General features: G+C 54.3%; 2 protein-coding genes and 1 non-coding gene across 8 annotated transcripts in view; 1 reads left to right on the top strand and 2 right to left on the bottom strand.

The window, feature by feature from the left end:
- SRRD (SRR1 domain containing) overlaps positions 1 to 11,933 on the top strand; it is a 21,537-nt gene extending 9,604 nt beyond the window's left edge. Inside the window, exons 2-8 of the mRNA XM_043438060.1 lie at positions 6,197 to 6,237; positions 7,677 to 7,936; positions 8,010 to 8,108; positions 8,776 to 8,930; positions 9,334 to 9,379; positions 9,715 to 10,340; positions 11,247 to 11,933. Coding sequence (XP_043293995.1) covers positions 6,197 to 6,237; positions 7,677 to 7,936; positions 8,010 to 8,108; positions 8,776 to 8,930; positions 9,334 to 9,379; positions 9,715 to 9,924 — 811 coding nt within the window. The 3' untranslated portion in view covers positions 9,925 to 10,340; positions 11,247 to 11,933. The remainder of the gene's footprint in view (positions 1 to 6,196; positions 6,238 to 7,676; positions 7,937 to 8,009; positions 8,109 to 8,775; positions 8,931 to 9,333; positions 9,380 to 9,714; positions 10,341 to 11,246) is intronic.
- LOC122425541 lies at positions 1,899 to 2,031 on the bottom strand. Its single transcript, XR_006264897.1, has one exon. It is a non-coding gene; the product is annotated as a small nucleolar RNA SNORA1 (small nucleolar RNA).
- TFIP11 (tuftelin interacting protein 11) overlaps positions 9,977 to 18,716 on the bottom strand; it is a 25,240-nt gene continuing 16,500 nt past the window's right edge. For all 6 annotated transcript variants that reach the window (XM_043437888.1, XM_043437905.1, XM_043437898.1 and 3 more), the window contains exons 3-13: positions 18,287 to 18,440; positions 17,842 to 17,998; positions 16,410 to 16,537; positions 15,910 to 16,062; positions 14,015 to 14,542; positions 13,791 to 13,897; positions 13,039 to 13,207; positions 12,496 to 12,739; positions 12,018 to 12,160; positions 11,489 to 11,654; positions 9,977 to 10,381 (exon numbers count right to left, since the gene is read on the bottom strand). In XM_043437888.1, coding sequence (XP_043293823.1) covers positions 10,026 to 10,381; positions 11,489 to 11,654; positions 12,018 to 12,160; positions 12,496 to 12,739; positions 13,039 to 13,207; positions 13,791 to 13,897; positions 14,015 to 14,542; positions 15,910 to 16,062; positions 16,410 to 16,537; positions 17,842 to 17,998; positions 18,287 to 18,440 — 2,305 coding nt within the window. In that variant the 3' untranslated portion in view covers positions 9,977 to 10,025. The remainder of the gene's footprint in view (positions 10,382 to 11,488; positions 11,655 to 12,017; positions 12,161 to 12,495; positions 12,740 to 13,038; positions 13,208 to 13,790; positions 13,898 to 14,014; positions 14,543 to 15,909; positions 16,063 to 16,409; positions 16,538 to 17,841; positions 17,999 to 18,286; positions 18,441 to 18,716) is intronic.

Here is an 18,716-nt window from a genome sequence, read left to right as displayed (position 1 = left end):
GGGGTGGGGGGGGGGTGGGGGGGGTGGGGGGGGCAGTTCCCTTAAAATTTGTTGTTTAGCTGCTGAGTCTTGTCCTAGTCTCTGCAACCCCGTGGACTGTAGCCCGCCAGGCTTCTCTGTCCATGGGATTTCCCAGGCAAGAACACTGGAGTGGGTTGCCATTTCCTTCTCCAGGGGATCTTCCTGACCCAGGGATCAAACTCGTGTCTCTTACATTGGCAGGCAGGTTCTTTATCACCGAGCCGCCGGTTTTTCTCTTGCTGCCTTTAGAACTTCTCTTTAACTTTTGCAGTGGTGGTGGCGGGATACCGGATGGGAGTAGAGGCCCAGACGGCACCAGCGACCAGGAGCGGAGGTGTGGAGCTGGGTACCGCGCGGGACCCGGGCGTTTGGGGGGACCACAGCGGCATCTGGGGGTCAGTTGTGCTGGTGACTTGTCCGGAGGTGAAGGGCCTTCAGTGAGACGGCAGCACAGAGTGTCCCGCTCGATCCCGCCCTACCCACCCCATCTTAAAAGGGCCCTTCCTTAAAAGTCCCCTTTGGTCCTGGGAATCCTCGATTCCCGGAAAGCCAGTTGATCTTCAGTCACTTTTTGGAGCTGGAGGATCTGTTGGACTTGGCATACCCCGTGGCCCACCACCTCCACGGGGACCTCTCTCTCCTTTTTCACCCGAGGGTCGGAGGACCTTGAGTTAAAGTGATGTTTTTCAGTGTCTGAGAATGTTCCCAATCTTTTAGCCTGAAATCATTAGTGATATTACTGTTTCATTTCTCCTTTTATTTCCGTTCCAAACATGCTTTTTTAGAGGCATAATTTCTGCTGATGCATTGTACACATGCTCTTTTATTTCATCTCCTGCCACTAATTTTTGGTTGTTTTAATATTTATTTATTTTTGGCTGCACTGGGACTTCGTTGCTGCGGGGGCTACTCTCTAGTTGTGGTGGGCAGGCTAGCTGCCCCATGGCGTGTTTTTCTTCCCAGACCAGGGATCAAACCCCGTGTCCCCTGCATTGGCAGATGGGTTCTTAACCACTGGACCACTAGAGGGGTCTTCCTGCCACTATGCTGATGACAGGTACCAGAACTGTAAACACCAGAGGAGAAAGGGCACTCACTGCAGCCTTGCAGGATGCCGTTTCTCTGGAAGGGCAAGGCCGGTTTTTGGAGTCAGAGGACATACAGCTGCCATTGAGCGAGCACCAGAGGTCAGAGGTCACTCTGAACAGCTAGGAGGATTCTCCTGTTGCCTGGGAGAGCTGACCCACTTCGGGAGCGGAAGCCACGAGAGCTGCAAGCTGGTGGGAACACTTCAGGGACCGTTCGATGAGTTGCTTCTGGCTGAGTGAGGACTAGTGTGTCGGTCTCAGAGAGACTCCTGGGGCTGCCGTCCCAGGGCAGCCCCCAAACTTCCCTGGCCTTTACCTCCAGGAACCCCACCAGGGTCTTACGGTGAAGAGCCAAGCAGAGTCACCTGGTGCCTCTGGCAGAGGGAAGAAAACTGTTTAAAATACACCCAGCGCATTATTTGTCACAACGGCTTGACTCTGTCTCCGGTGAAGACGCTGTCTGTCTGTAGCCTTGATTATGTTCTGTTCCATCTATACCTGCTCTGTTGATAGTTATGTTAGTGGAGGCTGGATTTTGTCAAACGCTCTTTCTGCATCTATGGAGATGGTCAGAGGATTTATCCTTCATTTTGGTAATGTGCTCTATCATTACGTTGGCTTTGCGTTCCTGGCGTAAATCCCAGTTAATTGTGGTGTATGTTCCCTTTAATGTGTTGCTGAATTCGGTCTCCTAGTATTTTTTTTTTTTTACATTGGTGTTTATTCCTTCATCTTTCCTAATATTGAAAAGCCATATTATATCCAGTTTTTACTCACGAGCCTAGCAAAAAATGTTACAGGTCTCATTGTCATCACTGCAATAAAACTACAGGGATAGAAGCAAAACCTGTGTTCTCAATGTAGCCATCTCCTAGTATTTTTGATGAGCATTTTTGTGTCTGTCTTCATCGGGGTGTTGGCCTATGATTTCCTTTCCTTACGGTATCCTTGTCTGCTTATGGTATCAGGGTTATGCTGGCCTCATGAAGTGAGTTTGGAGTGTTCCCTCCTCCTCTATTTTTGGGAGGGTTTAAGAAGGATCCCTATCACTTCTTCTTTGAATGTCTGGTAGAATTCACCAATCTAACTGGTCCTGAACTTTTTGTTACAGGTTTTTAATTACTTATTCATCCTCCTGACTAGTAATCAGTCTGTTCAGATTTTCTGTTTCTTCATGATTAAGTCTTGGAAAAATGTATTTCTAGGCATTTATCCATTTCTTTGAGCTTCCCTGGTGGCTTAGAGGGTAAAGTGTCTGCCTACAAGGCAGGAGACCTTGGTTCGATCCCTGGGTCGGGACCATCCCCTGGAGAAGGAAATGGCAACCCACTCCAGTATTCTTGCCTGGGACTGTGGCTCAGATCATGAACTCCTTATTGCCAAATTCAGACTTAAATTGAATAAAGTAGGGAAAACCACTAGACCATTCAGGTATAACCTAAATCAAATCCCTTATGATTATACAGTGGAAGTGAGAAATAGATTTAAGGAACTAGATCTGATAGACAGAGTGCCTGATGAACTACGGACGGAGGTTCATGACATTGTACAGGAGTCAGGGATTAAGACCATCCCCATGGAAAAGAAATGCAAAAAAGCAAAATGGCTGTCTGAGGAGGCCTTACAAACAGCTGTGAAAAGAAGGGAAGTGAAAAGCAAAGGAGAAAAGGAAAGATATTCCCATCTGAATGCAGAGTTCCAAAGAATAGCGAGGAGAGATAAAAAAAGCCTTCCTCAGCGATCAGTGCAAAGAAATAGAGGAAAACAACAGAATGGGAAAGACTAGAGATCTCTTCAAGAAAATTAGAGATACCAAGGAAACATTTCATGCAAAGATGGGTTCGATAAAGGACAGAAATGGTGTGGACCTAACAGAATCAGAAGATATTAAAAAGAGGTGGCAAGAATACACAGAAGAACTGTACAAAAAAGATCTTAATGACCCAGATTAACACGATGGTGTGATCACTCACCTAGAGCCAGACATCCTGGAATGTGAAGTCAAGTGGGCCTTAGAAAGCATCACTACAAACAAAGCTAGTGGAGGTGATGGCATTCCAGTTGAGTTATTTGAAATCCTGAAAGATGATGCTGTGAAAGTGCTGCACTCAATATGCCAGCAAATTTGGAAAACTCAGCAGTGGCCACAGGACTGGATAAGGTCGGTTTTCATTCCAATCCCAAAGAAAGGCAATGCCAAAGAATTCTCAAACTACTGTACAACTGCACTCATCTCACACGCTAGTAAGTGAAAGTGAAGTCGCTCAGTCGTGTCCGACTCACAGTGACCCCATGGACTGCAGCCTACAAGGCTCCTCCGTCCGTGGGATTTTCCAGGCAAGAATACTGGAGTGGGTTGCCATTTTCCTCTCCAGGAAAGTAATGCTCAAAATTCTCTAAGTCAGGCTTCAGCAGTACATGAACTGTGAACTTCCAGATGTTCAAGCTGGTTTTAGAAAAGGCAGAGGAACCAGAGATCAAATTGCCAACATCCGCTGGATCATAGAGAAAGCAAGAGAGTTCCAGAAAAACATCTATTTCTGCTTTATTGATTATGCCAAAGCCTTTGTGTGGATCACAATAAACTGGAAAATTCTGAAAGAGATGGGAATACCAGACTATCTGACCTGTCTCTTGAGAAACCTGTATGCAGGTCAGGAAGCAACAGTTAGAACTGGACATGGAACAACAGACTGGTTCCAAATAGGAAAAGGAGTACGTCAAGGCTGTATATTGTCACCCTGCTTATTTAACTTATATGCAGAGTACGTCATGAGAAACGCTGGGCTGGAGGAAGCACAAGCTGAAATCAAGATTGCCGGGAGAAATATCAATAACCTCAGATATGCAGACGACATCACCCTTATGGCAGAAAGTGAAGAGGAACTAAAAAAGCTCTTGATGAAAGTGAAGGAGGAAAGTGAAAAAGTTGGCTTTTTAAAGCTCAACATTCAGAAAACTAAGATCATGGCATCTGGTCCCATCACTTCATGGGAAATAGATGGGGAGACAGTGGAAGCAGTGTCAGACTTTATTTTGGGGGGCTTCAAAATCACTGAGGATGGTGATTGCAGCCATGAAATTAAAAGACGCTTACTCCTTGGAAGGAAAGTGATGACCAACCTGGACAGCATATTAAAAAGCAGAGACATTACTTTGCCAACAAAGGTTCATCTAGTCAAGGCTATGGTTTTTCCAGTGGTCATGTATGGATGTGAGAGTTGGACGGTGAAGAAAGCTGAGCGCTGAGGAATTGATGCTTTTGAACTGTGGTGTTGGAGAAGACTCTTGAGAGTCCCTTGGACTGCAAGGAGATCCAACCAGTCCATCCTGAAGGAGATCAGTCCTGGGTGTTCATGGAAGGACTGATGTTGAAGCTGAAACTACAATACTTTGGCCACCTCATGCAAAGAGTTGACTCATTGGAAAAGACCCTAATGCTGGGAAGGATTGAGGGCAGGAGGAGAAGGGGATGACAGAGGATGAGATGGCTGGATGACATCACCGACTTGATGGACATGAGTTTGGGTAAACTCCGGGATTCGGTGATGGACAGGGAGGCCTGGCGTGCTGCAATTCATGGGGTCACAGTCGGACACGACTGAGCAGCTGAACTGAACTGATCCATTTCTTCTGGGCCATCCAGTTTGTTGGCCTTTAACTGTTCATGGTAGTCTCCTATGGTTCTGTGTATGTCTGTGGTACCAGTTGTAATGTATCCTTTTTCATTTCTGATTTTTGAGCCTTTTTTTTTTTTCTTGGCGAGTCTAGCTAATGGTTTGTCCATTTTGTTTTATCTTTTCAAAGAACCAGCTCTTCGTTTTATTGATCTTCTCTATTTTTTTTAAATAGTTTTATTTTAGTGTGTGTGTGTGTATTTGGCTGTGATGGGCCTCCTCTGCTGCTTGGGCTTTTCTCTCGTTGGTGGAGAGCGGGCCTCTAACTGCAGTGGCTTCTCCTGTGGTGGAGCACAGGCTCTTGGGCGTGCAGGCTTCAGGAGTCGAGGCACGTGGGCTAGGGACTTGCAGCTCGAGGGCCCTGGTTCACAGGCTCAGTCTTGGACTTGCTCCGTGGCACGTGGGATCTTCCTGGATCAGGGATGAAACCCATGTCTCCGGCATTGGCAGGAGGATTCTTTACCACTGAGCCACCAGGGAAGCCCTCTATTTTCCTTTTAATTTCAATTTCCTTCACATCTGCTCTGCTCGTTCTTTCCTTCTACTGACTTTGTTCTTTTTTAGTTCCTTGAGGTGTAAAGTTGTTTGAGACTTTTCTTGAGGTTTATCGCTGTGAACATCCCTCTTAGGATAGCTTTTGCTGCAGCCCATAAAGTCTTGCTATATCCCTGTTTTAAAGTCTATTTTATCTGATAGAAATATAACTCTTCCCACTTTCCTCTGGTTTACATTTGCATGGACTATCTTTTTCTGTCCCTTCCATTTTCACTCTGCGTATCCTTATGTCAGAAATGATTCTCTTAGAGGCAGCAAATGGATGCTCTCTCAGTCCATTTAGCCACTCTGTGTCTTTTGACTGGAGAATCCATTCAGTTCATTTAACTGTTGACTGTGTGTTGCTCTGGTCTGTGGAAAACAGCTGACTTTAGAGAAAGCCTCAACACTTGGTTTTGCCCCTTCCACTTTCCCCGTGGGGTTGTCTGTAGCAACACGGCCGCTGACTGAGGCCTGCTCTGTAGGAGGCACCGTGCTGCATGTTCCCCATTTCACTCCTGCCGTAGCCCTGTGATGGGTGCGGTTCTCACCCGTTTTAGGGATGAGGGCACAGAAGTGCGGACAGGCTCAGTCTCCAAGTTTAGCCACTGTTTGTGGAGCTGCCCCCGTGTGCCAAGACCCAGACATGTCCCTGTGAACCGGGGGCCTCCTCCGGGAAGCCCTCTCCCCGCCCTCTCTGGGCCGAGCAGCTCCGTGCTGGCCGTGTCCCCCGGGCACCCTGCTCCAGGCTGACGGGTGGACTCTGCGTCTGAGCGTGCGCCCCCTCCCCACCTCCTGATCCCGGTCAGGAGGCAGTCCCTGTCAGGGAGCCCTGAAAAGGGCAAGAGGTGACCAAGCCACTTTTTTTCTCAACAGGGAGGACCTGGTTATCTCTGACTTCTGGAGCTCAGCACTAGGTGGGTACCGTGGGCTCAGGCTGGAGGCGCCGGGGTGGGCGGAGGGCCCAAAGGTGGGCCAAGCAAGGAATCCAGCTCTGGTTGGGTGACGTCTGCTTCACGGGGGGTGTCCATGCTGGGGTCTCATGCTAACTGTCCGCCCCCTTTAAAACTGTGTCTTCTGGCACTTAACCCTGGTCCTCAGCTTCTGTATCTGTGGAGTGGACTCGAAAATGTCCGCATCCTGTAGTGTAAGTGTAAATGAAGCGTCTGGCGAAGTGCTCACAGCGGTGACTGCGTGCTGCAGGGGAGCAGGGGTGTTGGCTTCCAGCCGTGCTGCTGAAATTGACGTTTATCCTGCGCTCTTCCCTGACCTTACACGGCTGTTAAAGTCTCTTCCTAAACACGACGGGTGATAACACAAGTATACCATAGTTATAGTCTTTATGGTGAGACTTTTGTTTACTTTTTTGTAAATTATACATAGTTTTTCTTTTTAAAAAAAAAGTAATCAGAACTTTTGACTTTTTTTTGGCTGTATTGTGAGGCTTGTGAGAGCTCAGCTCCCTGACCAATGATCAAACTTGCGCCCCCTGCAGTGGACGTGCAGTCCTAACCACTGGACCCCCAGGGAAGTCCCAATATACGTAACTTTTCATGCATAAAGCTTTTTACCAAATTTAAGGTACTGTTCTTAGTATATATTCCCAGAGGTGGAAGTGGTCAGCTTGCTATCCACTTTCAGGTGGTTTTCCAGAAAGCGTTCACGGATTCTTTGAGCAGCGTGGATGCGGAGAGCCAGCTATCTACCTAACCTTCTGTAGCCTGGGTCTTATTTCAAGGTGTCTTTGCTGATAAGTCAACGTTGGTATCTCATTATGGGAATAGATACATGGCTGTTTGCGTTGTTTTGTTCTGCATACAGATCTGTTCTACTGAATTCAATGCCAGTGACAGAAAAGGAGAGCAGAGAACTCACCGCCCTGTGAAACAATTTAGACAGAGCATTTTTCCTTAGTCTCTAGACACCCCAGCGTACCTTTTTCTCCTTTTAATTTTTTACATGTTAAATATTCTTACTCCCAGTTATTTACAGGATCATTTTGAGAGTTCTAGTCTTCTTTTATTAGAAAATTAGGTATTTCAGACCACAGTTGCATGTACTGGTTCCCTCTTACTAAACTAGGATGAGTTAATACAAGCTTTAGATGGACATCGTGGCCACGGATGAACCTGACTTTTGCTTGAAACATTCTCTTAGTTGAGGCCATGGGTACCCAGGCGCCGGCCACTGTCAGCTTGGGGTGGGCACGGCTGCACGCCCCCACGTGTCCTGGGTGGGAGGCCAGCAGCCCCTTCTCTGGGGAGTGGAGGCTTCTGCGCCCTGCTCCCCGGGCCGTGGATGGTTTAGCTCCTGGGTCACAGCACGCCCTCTGACTGCGCAGGGCCTGCTCTTTCAGAAACCATCACCGGGTGTCTCCAGAAACACCTGGAGCAGCTGAGGGCCCCCGAGGGGCCTCTCTCGGAAGCCCTGGGACACCTGCATCTCGACGCCCCCCTGGTGGAGGCAGACGCGGCCCCTGGCCCCGTCCCGGAAGAGACCCTGGTCCCAGGGACCTGCTGCCTCAAGTGTGTGTGTTACGGCGTCGGGAACTTCGCCAGCTGCTCCACAGCTAGAAGCCAGCTGGCGTTTTTGCTTCTGCTTCTGGAGCGGTGCCAGGTGAGTGTCCTCCGGTACCGTCCCCCTCCTGGGTCTCCCGCACACTGACTGAGCCACGCGTCGCCCTCTGCAGGTTCCCAGGAGTCACTGCTGGGTGTACGACCCTCTGTTCAGTCAGCTAGAAGTCGCGGTTCTCAGCGCCCTGGGCCTGGTGGTTCTCAGGGAGAACGAGGTACGTGGCGAGGCCGCGGGGTCTGTCCGTCCCGTGTGGACCTGTGTGGTCCTGAAGGAGGAAGCCAGAGGGAGGCCGCAGCGTGTGCGGTGTGCGCAATTGTACCGACTATGATCAGGGTGGTGGGTGGTGTCGCTGCTGGAGGGGAAGAGGGCGCGGCCTCTGCACCGCGGGAGGCCCTGCTGCTGGAGGTGCCCTGTCCCCGGGCCAGGAGGCTGCAGCCCAGCCCCGGCTGAGTTGTGGCTGAATCCTCAGATGGGGGGATCTCTGAGACCTTCGGAAAGAAGGCTCTCCAGAGGGGGTGACTGGACCCCAAGGTAACGTTTGGAAAGGCCCAAGTCATGATGGGGAGCTGCAGAGTGACATGGGACACGTGTGTTCAGCAGACCTGAGTTTTCTGGGTTTCTGGATGTCCCGATTTAGTCTCGTGTGATTCTGTAGCTGTCGCCCGCACGGGGAGGGAACGCAGGGCGATGCAGGAGGAGTGTCTCTGGTGCTTGAGGTCGCCGCCCCCTCCGCCTCTTAGCTGCAGACGGGGAACGTGTGCAGGCGGGAGGCGAACGGCAGACTGGGCGCGGCCCTGTCGTGGGGTGAGTGTGCGGCTGGCTAGGACTGCGCCCCCACCTTGCTGTAGACCTGTGTTCACCCCGTGCACGTTGGACCCCAGGAAGGGAAGCGGAGCGTGTGCGGGGAGCCCACCGTCTTCTACATGCCGCACTGCGGGACGGCACTCTATAACAACCTGCTGTGGAGGAACTGGTCGGTGGACGCCCTCTCCAAGGTGGTCATCATCGGCAACAGCTTCAGGGGGCTCGAGGAGAGGTGAGCGGGGGCGCCGGGGTGAACCCGGTCCTCAGGGCACCTGGACAGAGGGCTGGGCTGGGAGATGTCAGACTGGGTCACGCTGGGAAGCAGGGTGTCTTTCTGCAAATAATTTCTCCCTTCCCTTAGGACGGGCAGAGACGGCTTTTCTAAATGGGGGAAAACAGTCATTTCTTACAACTAACAGTATTCTCGGCCTGCGTCACACATCCTGTCGCTTCTCCCTAAGGAGATGGGCAGTGGCTGGGGCATTTACACCTGCTGCCAAATATCTGACCTCCTCTACACCCCCATTTTAGAAGATTTCTTGCTCTATTTAAGTCGTCTTGCCTTTCTGTGTCTTAAGGGGAACGAATCTGGTCTCATACTGCCTAATCATGTTTTTAACAATTTTGGTTTCTAGGTTGTTGACAAGGATTCTGCATAAACATTACCCATACGTTGCAAAGGTACCTGCCTGAGTGGAGGGGCTGGGGCGGACAGCCTGGGAAGCCTTACTGTGGGGAATCCCGCCTTCACCTGTAGTGGTGGCTGCTTGTGAGGGCCTGTGGTCCGGAAAGCTATGTTTTTTTTCAGTGCGTCTCCTAATTTTTTCTTAATTTCCTCTGTTCTCAGTATTTGATCCAACTTATGCACTGTCCTTGGGGGTTCCAACTCATTGCACTAAGTACTAAAAATACCTTATTCCTTAGAAAGAGTGACGCGTAAACCAGGACTCTAACCCCGGAGGGTGGGACTTACCACGCCTGCCCAGCTTGTTTAACTTTTGAATCTTTCTGCTCAGATTCTGACAGGCCTGGAGGAGGTGGTGTTCCCTCAGACCCCAAGGTACATGGACGTATTTAACGACACCTCCGTCCACTGGTTTCCTGTGCAAAAGCTAACCCAGCTGCCCACGGACACTTGGGCGTTTCGGGAAGAGCCAGATTACCAGGACTGTGAGGACCTCGAGATCATCAGGAAGAAGACAGGGGAGCCTCCCGCGCTGACCTGAGCTGGCTGTGAGGGGATGCGGGGCGCCCTCAGAGAGCAGGGAGCACACTGGCTCTGATGCAGACACCGTTTATTCCCCGGCGCACCCCCAGCAGGCGCGGCCTACTTGGCCATGTCGATGAGGCTCTGCAGCGAGGTGGGCACCCAGGTCTTCTCGCCCTGCACGAACACCACGCCCCGGTCGATGTAGATGACGATGCGGCCGAAGGTGTACAGCTGCTTGCCCTCGTGCCGCTTCCCGATGACCGGCATGAAGACGATGTTGTGCTCCTCGGCCTTGGTCTCAATGAGGTCCTTGAAGTTCATGGGCACGGCGCTGGCGGCCACGCCGATGCCCCGCTGGGCCATGTTCTCAGCCTCGCGCCGCTCCTGCATGGCCTCGTATTGGAAGTCCTTCCTCCGCTCCGTGTGCGTGAGGTAGGCGATGTGCTCGCGCGCACCGGGCTGCATGTAGGCACCTGCGAGACGCGGAGGCGGGGTGAGGGGTGAGGGGTGAGGGGTGAGGGGTGAGGGGTGGGGCCCACCCACAGACACCCAGGCGCCGACCCGGGCCCGGGGCACCTCATGGCCCGCCACCGACAGAGCCCCAGGGGCCCTGGGCGGGTGGACAGCTGGCTGCTGCCACGTTAGAGTTTCTGGTTCGTTCCTAATGACCAGAAATTATTAAACACTCAACAACCCTGACAGTCATCAGCCACTGTTTCCCACTTGCTAGGGCTTTCACCCCACACATCCCCAAAGGTTTCAGAACCCTGAAAACATAAGGCTAACACTATCAATAGATGTATCTGGGGGGGCTGAAACACAAATGAAGGGTCCCCAAATGCCCAGCGGTACTGAGGGGTGCAGAGGGGAGACTGTTCCAGGGGCTCGCGGTCAGGGTGGCCAAGGAGGAGGTCTGGGGTGTGAGCAGAGAGAGGCTCCCTGGTGTCCCTGGGAGGCCTGGGTGAGCAGGGCTCACCTCACTAAACACAGTATACGGTCTGTGTCGTCCTGTGATAGGCTAAGCAGGAAGAGAAATTACAGCCCAGCTGCCACTCTGTGACCTCGTCTGTGAAAGACAGACAGACCAGGTGCTTGGCGGCTCTGTTCAGAGGCGAGCGCACTCTGACTCGGGACTGGCTGAGGGGCCCCGAGACCCACCAGGCCACGGGACCTCCCGAGAGCTGAGTATCACTCAGGGGTGGGTAGTAACTGAGCAGTCAGCGGCCTCCTCTGGACGCACCAGACACCACCTGTACTGAGCGTGGTCTGCAGTCAGTTACCCTGCGCCCCTGGGTCCTTACGGAGACCTGGAAGTGGGGCCTCGCTCCTGTTTCACAGGACAGACGACGGGTCAACTCCTAAGTGTTAGAGGGGCCACCCCGCTCCGGCCGGGCAGACGCTCCGAGGAGCTGCCAGCACAGTGATGACGAGGTGGGCCCGGCTGACGTGCGCCTTGTTCGTGGACAGCGCTCCTCTCGGCCGCAGGAGCCGGGGGGCAGCTGCGGGCTAAGTGACTATGTGGAGGGGCCGCGTCCTTGAGCCCACAGGGCCTGAGCTCTGACTCAGTGTGGGCCACTCACCGACGTTGGAGGACACCGCCCTGTTCATGATGTCAAGAGCCTCGTTGAACTTGTCCTTGACAGACGGGTGCGCCAGCACTTGGTCCGAGAACATGGACTTCCAGCCCAGGTACCACTTGGTGATCTCCTCGTAATTGGGGCTGTTGCTCAGCCAGGAGCACAGCACCTGCCCAGAGGACACAGGTGAGGAGCCGAGTCCGCTGCGGCGGCAGGTGGGAGCACAGCTTCCACTTGTTCATCTGGGTCCTGGGCTACAAGCTGGTGACACTTGCAGGGTTTGAGGGGCTGAAGGGGGTCAGCTCAGCAGCGCAGGGCCCTGCACGTAGACACTGCGTTTTGGCCTCCCACCCCCACCCCCACCCTCGGGCTGCTCTGAGGATCGGGGATGACGGAGGCTCGGTGCTCGGCCCCTGTGGCAAGTGCTCAATAAAGGGTGCGCACTGTGCCCTGCCTGGCCGTGTAGTTTCTTCTTGTGACCCCAGTCACCCCAGCTGTCCCCCCGCACCCTGCAAGCTGACACGGGGCTCACCTGCAGCCACTTGGGGAAGAAGTGCTTTTCGAGGAGACCCACCAGGCTGGAGACGGAGACCATCCCCTCCCAGTCGATGACCCAGTAGAAGGCGTCCATGTGCTGCTGGTGGGGGTTGACGACCAGCTCCCCGAGGCACATCCCTGCAAGAGAAGCCCAGCCTCAGGCACAACCAATGTCCGCCTTCGAGCTGCTGTTCAAGGTCGCGTTTAAGCTCTTGACATGGCAATTCTTAAAAACCATTTCCTTCCCTAATCCAGAATTAGCTCTTAGAATCCAGTGGGACAGAAGTTTGAGGACCCCTGTGGCTGCCCTGTCACCAGAGGCCCAAACCAGAGCTTGGGAGGCAGGCGGAGGCTGACCCGGGCAAGGCAGAAAGGCCCAGGTACACTCGGGCTCTGGGCACAGAACTGCACCTCTCAGGGGAGGTCTGCGCTGGACGTGGCTGTGCTGCGGGTGGGTTTCCCCGGCTCCTTACCCAGCTTGGGCACGATGTTCTTAACCATGAAGGCCTCCCAGGAGCCGGGGGTGAAGACGTCTTTCCAGGGCTGGAGGATGAGCTTGGCCGAGGAGTCGCTGGGATGCCACTTCTGCAGGGCGCTAGCCAGCTTGCTGCGGATGGGGGAGTAGAGCGGCTCCAGGCGCGCCTGCATGAGTGGCAGCCAGGGGTGGACCCACGAGTGGATGGGCACGGTGTCCGTCAGCGGGTTCCAGCTCTCCACCTGCAGGGGGAGCGTGGGGGGCCTGAGTTCACGCAGCCGTTGGGGGGCATGGGCAGATGATGCCCTGCTGGCTGAGCACACGTGTTGGGGAACAGAGTCTCCATTGGACAGGGACACTCAGTCACCAATATACCTATGAAATTTGTATTAAGTCTCAGAAACGGTACAATTCTAAGTCATTAAAGAAACTAAGTAAATGAATGCCCCACAAAGGGGGCTCTGAGGAACAGGCTGGAGCTGAGTGAAAGCCACTGCAGATTAGTGCTGCCCAACCCCGGCCCCTCCCCCCGAGGGCCCACCTCCTTCTGCAGCTTGGGGAAGATGAGCTGCTCCAGGATGTTGTCCAGCACCCACACGGGGATGAGGGGCGCCCAGCTGTCCAGGAAGTCCACCATTGGGTCGCAGTTCCTTGGCTGCCACTGTGCAACAATGCTCCGGACAAACGGCATCCAGACCTCCCAGATCAGCCTGCCAGCGGGCGGGGCAAACACTGGTTATGCGCCTGTCTGGTCCCACTGCCCAGGGCACCCCCGCCCCCACCTCTGGGGCAGGACTGCGGACACGCAGCAGCAGGGCCCTCCCGTCAGGAAACGATCAGCCGGCCCACAGCTCTCGTGGGCTCCCACTCGGCCTCCCTGGCGGGGTGGCTGGGGGCTCACAAGCCCCCCAGGGGTCGTGCGCTTCCCCACCTGGGGCTCTACTGCAGAGCCGACCCCCTCACTTGGGTCACAGCTTCAGCATCACCCTCCGAGACCTGTACCTCCACCTGTACCCACACGTGCACACACAGGTGGCCCCCTTATCATTCATTCTCAGCCGGGCTGTATCTGTCTGCTCCATTACCACCTGCCTTGTCCCTTCCTGGAGACTGGCCCTGCCTCACTCCCGGGCGAGCCCGGCGAGCAGGACAAGCAGATACTCAGCGCACACGGTGAGGGGAGGGTGAGTGAATCTAAGTTCCCGGAGCAGCGCCTGCAGGTGCCCTGGGGGCCCACACAGGCCGAACCCCGCCGTCCAGCCTGATCGCTCCTTCCATGCCCCCGGGGAGCACCTGTGGAAGGCGTCGGCCGAGAGGTCCTGCCCGCCGTGCGACAGGAGCTGGTCGTTCTCCAGGAGGCCCTTCCACTTGGAGATGGTCTCCGTGCCATAGGTGCAGTCCTGCGGAGGAAGACACGGCGGCTGAGCGCGGCCTGCCGGCCCCTTGCCCTCTGGACCATCTGGAGGCCGGGCTACCCTGGGCGAGAGGCGGTGCGGCGGCCTCCCTGGCCCGCTCACCTTGAGGGGGTCCCAGTCCTTGAAGTAGTCCTTCATGAGCGGGTAGACGATGGCCACGGCCAGGTCCACGCGGTCGGACATCCGGTACTCCTCGTAGTACTTGTCCCGCAGCGTCTGGAAGACGCGTGCGCACTCGTCCAGGGTGAGCGGGTCGCTGCAGCCGGGCTGCAGGCGCCGCTCGCACTCCTCCACCAGCGCCAGCACCTCGCTGAGGCTGGCGATGGCCCGCTGCTCCTGCTGCAGCGCCCCCGCCGCCTTCTCCAGCTCGTGCGTCAGGTTCACCACCACGTCCCGCTCGTACTGCAGCTGCCGGTCGTTGCGGATGATCTCCTGCTCCGTCAGCTCGATGAGCAGCTGCAGGTTGTGCTCCAGCTCGGGCAGCGCGAAGCCGGGCGCCCGGGCCTCCTTGCCGGGCGGGGGCGGCAGCTGCGCCTGTGGCGGGAGCCCGTCGTCGGGGACGCTGTGCTTGTGGCTGATCTGGCTGTAGCTGTAGTAGACCTTCTGCTCCCGGCCCGTCATGTCTATGACCTGGGAGGGGGACGGGCCGCGGGTGAACGCGCGCCACCGCCGCCCGTAAGACGCGCACACGGGAGCCGGGGCGGGCGCCACGCCCGCGGGAGCCTGTGAGCACCACTCGGCGGAGCTGGGGAAGGGTGGTGATCTCAGAGCGGGGTCCGGGCTCAACAGAGGCCCGGGGCCAACCACCAGGGACGGATGGACAAGCCCTCGCCTGAGGCCTCTGGACAGACCAGATGGAAAACTGATGACATACTAATGGGGACTATCTCATTGAGATGAAACTAGTTTCATACAAGAGTAGAGGCTGTACCGATTAAAGCAGGCAATAACACAACAAACACAGTCAAAAATACCTTGGTAAAACACACACATTTTGACAAAAAGACCTGAAAAGATATACATCACAGGTGTTAAAACTGGTCATTTGTGGGAAATAAAAGTGTTAATACTTTTGCCTCCATTTTGCAATTGTCTAAAAGGTACTGCATACTGCTCTGTATTAACAGTTGTTTTGTTTTTTAATGTAAATACATGAAACACACAAACACCACCAAGGCAACCAAGGACATGAGGTAATGTCCCTGTCTGGGTAAGACTGAGGAATGGGAACAGGACGGCACTGAAACGGAAGTGTCACCGTTGCCTGAGCCAAGACTGCGGCCCGGGGCCACCGGAACTGGAATACCTGCAAAGATGTTCACCTCAGCTGCAGCGCTCGGGCCCGCCCAGACCTGTGGCCGCAAAGGCTCCAGCTGCGGCCTGGACGCCGCACTTCCTGCCAGGTCCCCAGAGGACCTGACACCTGACCTTGGCGAACCCACCGTACTCAGTCTGTGACACACACTGACCTCCTGCAGCAGACACCTGTCCCCTGACCCCCGGGACAGTGACAGGAAAACCTGTCTGCACACGACGGCCGAACATCCAGTCACCTTAAGAGGCCACGCGGGGATGCCCCGAGGGCCCCTCCTGGTCAGAGACTGAAAGAGCTTCCAATGCTTGAACCTGGCGACCGCACTTCTAGGAATCTAGCTTTAAGAACTGTCCACAGCACAGACAAGGCTTTACGCACAAAGTAACCTGCCCCAGACCGATCCAGAGATGTTCAAGGTTTAGCAGGAGAATAGCAGCAACTGGCAGCCCCAGAAAGCTGGGAACGTGAGTCGGTTTAGCACTGTCATGTGGGGGCGCGGACGAGGACGAGCCTGAGTGCAGGGAGTGGGCAGAGGCTCTACACACGATACAGCGCACGCGCTCACCCTCCCACCCCCGCACAGAAGACCCACAGGAACCTTACGAGCAAGTGACCGCCTCTGGTGTGTGCGGTAACTGCGTCTCCCAGGCCCCATCCTGGGCCGGCATCTACAGGCACCTACCTTGACCTGGGAGAGCTCCTTCTGGGGAGCGCTGAGCTTCTTGCTAATCCTGCCCTTGGCTTTCAGCTCTTCCACGGTCTTGTAGGAATACTTGGGCTTCTTTTTGCTTCCACTAGGGTCTTTCCTCCATTGGCTCAGCTCCTTCTGAAATTCCTGAGTCAGAGGGACACGGTCCATCAGAAGACGAAAGGGCTGCCAAGACCTCCACACGGGTCCGTGCTGAGGACGGTGCCCTGTGACACTGACCCCTCCGAAGAGGCTGCCTGATACCCACTTCCCCTACAAAGGCGAGACCCTGTCCCCACTCCCCCATTTCTGACCACACTGTGGTTACGCGTGTACTGTGTTCCCTGCTGACGGCGGACAGCAGCCTCTGGCCTGTATCTGGTGCAGTGTGAGATCGACCCTGAACCCCGGACGCTGTCTGACCTAATGAACAAGCAGACAGACCAACCCCGACCTACAGGCGCACAGGCCAGCCGGGCCGCCTCCCGACTCACCTCCTCAGCCTCCTCTTCCGAGTCGACCACGGGGAAGTCCTGCAGGGCCTGCGTGGTGCGCTCCGAGCCGTACGCCCCCACCGCGCCCTTCCCTTTCCTCTGCTTGGCCTCGATCGGGTTAATGATGCCTGAGGAATTTCAGAGAGACAGACGTGAGTGGCCGCCGTCGAGTGCGGGTGCACCACTCGGGGAGACCTGCTCCCTGGTCCTTCCACGGGGCAGCACGCCGCCCAGAAGCGGAGCCGCTCCTGCCCGCCCCACACAGTCCTTCTGCCGCTGCCATGGAGCAATGTGCCGACAGGAGCGCACTTAGGCCTGAGCACGGGCTCCAGTTCCACCGGGTTCACTTATTTAGCGGCTGGGAGTCTTCATAACTGACTCCGGCACACCCTGTTCACCTGGAAGCCTATTAACACGGAAGGATAATATGTTGATTCTGATTGAAGAGAGGTGGGGCTGCCATTTAAACTCCATCTGTTTTCTTATTATGTTGTATATATATGTATTACACACATGCTTCCCTGGTGGCTCAGCTGGGAAAGAATCTGCCTGCAGTGCAGGAGACCAGGGTTCGATCCCTGAGTCGGGAAGATCCCCTGGAGAAGGAAACGGCAACCCACTCCAGTATTATTGCCTGGAGAATTCCACGGACAGAGGAGCCTGGTGGGTATAGTCCATGGGGTCACAAGAGTTGGACACAACTGAGCGACTATCACTCATCACTCATACGTATTACATTCATATAAAATTTCATATTGATAGTTCCCATCGCCTACGCTTGCTTTGCTCTATACTATGTTTGTGCCTTGGAAATAAATGCATTTTTCTTTTTAAAAAGTTTACAAACAGAACTACAGCATTTCAGTGAAGAACTGCCCCACCACACCCTTGCCAGCTGGTACTGTTGAGCTCCCAAATTAGAACAGCCTTCACTCTCACCCCAGGCCACCTTTTCTATCTTCACTCAAGTCCATGGCTTTTTCATGCAGCTAAGTTATCTTGCCCCTTTGTGAGCAGAGCCCAGGGACAGTAACATGAACAAGGATAGTGGGCCGTGATGTGGAGACAGCTTCCAGAATAAGGAAGCTGTGGGGGCTGACCAGGGCAGGAGCTGTCAGCTAACCCAATCCTTGCCAATTTCCTAAACCATAGCTTATCTACGACCTAGGAGAAACTGTCGATTTTTAAATACTGGCAACTGATCTGACTTTTTAGAAACACTGGGCAGGCCAGAAAGCAGCTTGTTTTCAGCCCATCAGGCTGTATTAACCCTGACCTCTCCCTCAAGCTGAAGTACGGCGTTTTATGTAACTGGAGTTTTGATAAAGCTCGGAGCTTGGACACGCTGGCAGAGAAGCAACAAAGAAGAGGACAGGCAGACCACGCCCCTCCCTGCCCGCCCAGTCTGAGCCCCCGGGGCAGTCCACCACACCTTGAGCATTCTTCCCCAAGCCCCTTCCAGGGACGTAGCCCATTTTCTGAAGAAGCTTCTGTCCGATTCCTTTTGTGTGTCTTTCCCAGCTGCCGAAATCCATGAAAGACTTGGTTCCTCCTGCAAAACCTTTCTGGCTGGGCTTAAAATTGCCACCCTGAAAACAAAGAAGGAAAAACCTAAGCAAGCAAGCATGGCTGATGGGACGATGGCCGGGCAGCCACAGAGCACTGTGAGAAGTATCCTACAAACCACACGGACACCAGTGATGTCTCAGGACAGAGCAAAGACGGCCTGGCACAGCCTCCCCTCGGGGAAACCTGCTCCCACAGGGAGACCCACACAACCGGCCTCCAGCAGAAAGCCCCCACCCCAGCAGATGCCAGAGCCACAGCAACCTACTGGGGACATTAATAAGGTCACAGCCATTCAATAAAGATGCTACCGTTTTTAACTTCTTTGGTCCGAAATCTTTAGGAAATTCATCCTGCTTCACGGGTTTCTCTTCATCGTCGGAGTCCTCCAGCTCCGCCTCCTCTGCTGCCCCTTTCTTGAGCCCCGCGCTGATGAAGTTGACAGGTGCCGAGTAGTCACGGGCCCTGCAGGCAAACACAAGGTCCAGGGGGTCTGTAAGAACTCTCTCAGGCCAACGTCACTGGCCTGAGAGAGCCTCAGAGTGGACCTCGTGGGATCCATTTTAAAAGGGCAACGCTGACTCCTATCGTCAGTGCCCCAGATCCGACTCCCCTGTAACCACATCTGACACTTTGACCTGACGTGTCAACTCTGTGACTTCAGACTAACCAATGACAGCGTAGAGTTGACTAAAAATTCTAAGTATGATGTGACTGTCCACTTTTCCTTTAATACATTAC

Source organism: Cervus canadensis, chromosome 1 (genome assembly GCF_019320065.1).
Source record: "Cervus canadensis isolate Bull #8, Minnesota chromosome 1, ASM1932006v1, whole genome shotgun sequence".
NCBI classification, from domain to species: domain Eukaryota; kingdom Metazoa; phylum Chordata; class Mammalia; order Artiodactyla; family Cervidae; genus Cervus; species Cervus canadensis.
This window is presented reverse-complemented; position numbering and strand designations above follow the sequence as displayed.